The 2,500-nt window shown below is 37.1% G+C and overlaps 1 protein-coding gene across 2 annotated transcripts in view; it reads left to right on the top strand.

Annotated features, from left to right (window-relative positions):
• Positions 1-2,500, top strand: part of LOC138015827 (substance-K receptor-like) — a 3,235-nt gene that overhangs the window by 191 nt on the left and 544 nt on the right. Inside the window, exons 1-2 of one of the 2 annotated variants that reach the window (XM_068862944.1) lie at positions 620-985; positions 2,058-2,500. The exon at positions 2,058-2,500 is cut by the window's right edge and continues 544 nt beyond it. In XM_068862944.1, the coding sequence (XP_068719045.1) occupies positions 2,058-2,500 (443 nt within the window). In that variant the 5' untranslated portion in view covers positions 620-985. Of the gene's footprint in view, positions 1-619; positions 986-2,057 lie in introns of those variants that run through there. The other variant, XM_068862943.1, reaches the window with a different exon arrangement.

Below are 2,500 nucleotides of genomic sequence, written 5' to 3'. Positions count from 1 at the left end.
TCGTCTCGGTGAATATTCACCGATAATCACTTCGCCTTCGGCGAATAATTGTCAAATATTACTGACGACATAAGAAGCGGCAAGCACAATTATAAGGCAAATTATGTGTTAAATTTATTGATGCACTTTCGTTTTGACATGAAGTTAGGCAAACGTTTAAGGCAAGTGTGGGTTAAACACAAAAACATTCTCCTTGCAGCTGGACAGGAAGTCATCAACAAATATTAATTTAAACACAGCTTCTATTTTGTCTGTTAAGGTGAAATAGCACAATATTTTAGTCAGTTCCTCGCTTCACAATTCACTTTAGCGCTCTTTTCGAAGCGACTTCAATTCTCACAGGACTTTTTCAGGAAAAATAGTTTTCTCTTCTTTGTGCGAGCTACTGTAGTTGTCTTGATAATGTACTGATGACATTTGAAATTTTAAAGGCTAAATTTCAGACCCGTCTTTTTTAATAAACACTAGAATGTACTTTCATTACCTCATTACATATTACTTGAAAGCGGGAAACAGTTAATTTAGAATGTACTTTCAGTACCTCATTACATAATACTTGAAAGCGGGAAACAGTTAGTTCTTTTGTAAAATGCCAACGATCAATAACATGACCTCGTGGTGGCGTTATTATTCTATGCTGGACAGGTGACCAAATTTGTGAATTAACCTGACTTTAAACTTCTTCCTCTCGGGTTACATCTTCTATAGCAAATTTCCATTCAGCGCAATTACGCAAGTTTAAGAAACAGCTAGTAAACTCGAATACGTTTTCTTGGAAGAAAATATATACCGGCTTTTATTCACAGAGGTCGAGGTCCGTAACTTAACTTACACTACTAATTTTTTCCACTCAAATGGTTCGCGTAAGGGCGAAGCACAATGACGTTCACAATGAATTTCATTGAAAAATAAAAAGGTGTCGTAGCTTGCACTTTGGAGTGTAAGACAAGGTTGATGACAAATTGCCCAAGACGAAAGCTGAAAGGTTAGTAATTTAGCGTCTTAAAAGCAAGCATTGTACTTTATTTGCCCTGCCTTGAAATTCTTTTCAACAGTTACGAATTAATAAGTTTTGCAGCAACCGGTTTCCTGTTATCATATTGGCTGGTTTTTGTTAAAAACGGGAACAAAAGTCTGGTATATTACTTCATTTACCTTCTTGTTTTTGAACAAACGGTAAACAAAATTTAAACTAACTTGAAGTGACAATAAAACTAAGAAAAACAGGATGACTATATTCGTGCAAAGTTGTAACAGTTTGTCTGTTTTCCCCAGTCGCTGTCATCTCCTTCGCTTTTCTTCTTCTTTGTAATCTCGTTTTGTTCTTTATTTTCGTACTCTAAGGCATTATTTAAACTGGGGAAAATGAGGATCACCAAACTAAGTCGGGAAACTAACTCGGGAAACAACCCAGAAATGTGTGCATGGGGTTGAAACATAGGCTGTTTCCCCAACATTGTCTTCTCAAAGATGGCATCCGGTTGTGGATCAATATTCAGACTCATCAACTCGGGCTTTTGTGCTCGATGTCAATGCGCCACTTAGAGGCGGCGTTTATTGGTTCTATTCTGTGTCACTTCATTTTCAGCTGCTTTATCAAACGATCATGATAAAATACATTTTAGCACGGAATGTTACTAATACGAAGTGCATTCGTTCATTGCTTTAAAGCGAGATTGCGTGTATATGAATAATCACGATGTTTTCGTGCAAATTGGGACAAAAAAAATATTGTAAGGCTTCTAAAAGCCAACTAAATTGCACGAGCCCAGAGGTCTTAAATTTATCAGTTCAATTTTTCAAATTGTACGAAAAAAAAATTGTGGCTACTTATTGATATTAAATAAAAGAAAAGTTAGATAATTGTGCAGGGGACTCACATTTGATTGGTTATCTGTGATTTTTGGCCAACCAGAATGCTTAGTTTGTTACCTTCGATTTTCTTACCGAATTACCTCTTTCCTCTTTTTTGTATTGCGTTACCTAACAACCGCATTTCTCTTAGCCAATCACAAACTATCCTAATGTTCTAATCGTCGTTTTCTTTCTTCACGTAGATGACCAATGATTCTCATCACCAAAAGTGCATCGCCTGGCTGACAGTATTTACCATCGAAACTGTTGCTATTGTGACCATGAATGCTCTTACAATCATTATTTACCTGAAAGAGCGAATCCTTCGCAAGCGTAGCATGTACCTGGTGATCAGCCTGGCGGTTGCAGACATGTTTGTTACATACAACTTGATCTTTGAGATTTTGTTCCTGGGTAACGATTGTAAATTTTGGAAGATTAACATTAACAGGAGCTTTGAGATCTCCATAGTTATTTTCAGTTTGTGGTATTTCTTTCCACTAGCCTCTGTAGCAAACCTTGCTGCTATTTCTTTGGAGAGGATGCATGCAACTTTTCGTCCATTCAAGCATCGCCTCATCAAAAAGAAGATATTTGGAGCAGCTGTTGCGGGTGTTTGGTTTACAGCTGCCCTGTCTACAGCTAT

The sequence above is a fragment of the Montipora capricornis genome, chromosome 9 (genome assembly GCF_036669925.1).
Source record: "Montipora capricornis isolate CH-2021 chromosome 9, ASM3666992v2, whole genome shotgun sequence".
In the NCBI taxonomy this organism is placed as follows: domain Eukaryota; kingdom Metazoa; phylum Cnidaria; class Anthozoa; order Scleractinia; family Acroporidae; genus Montipora; species Montipora capricornis.
The sequence above is the reverse complement of the archived record's forward strand: the minus strand, read 5'-3'. Positions and strand labels throughout refer to the sequence as shown.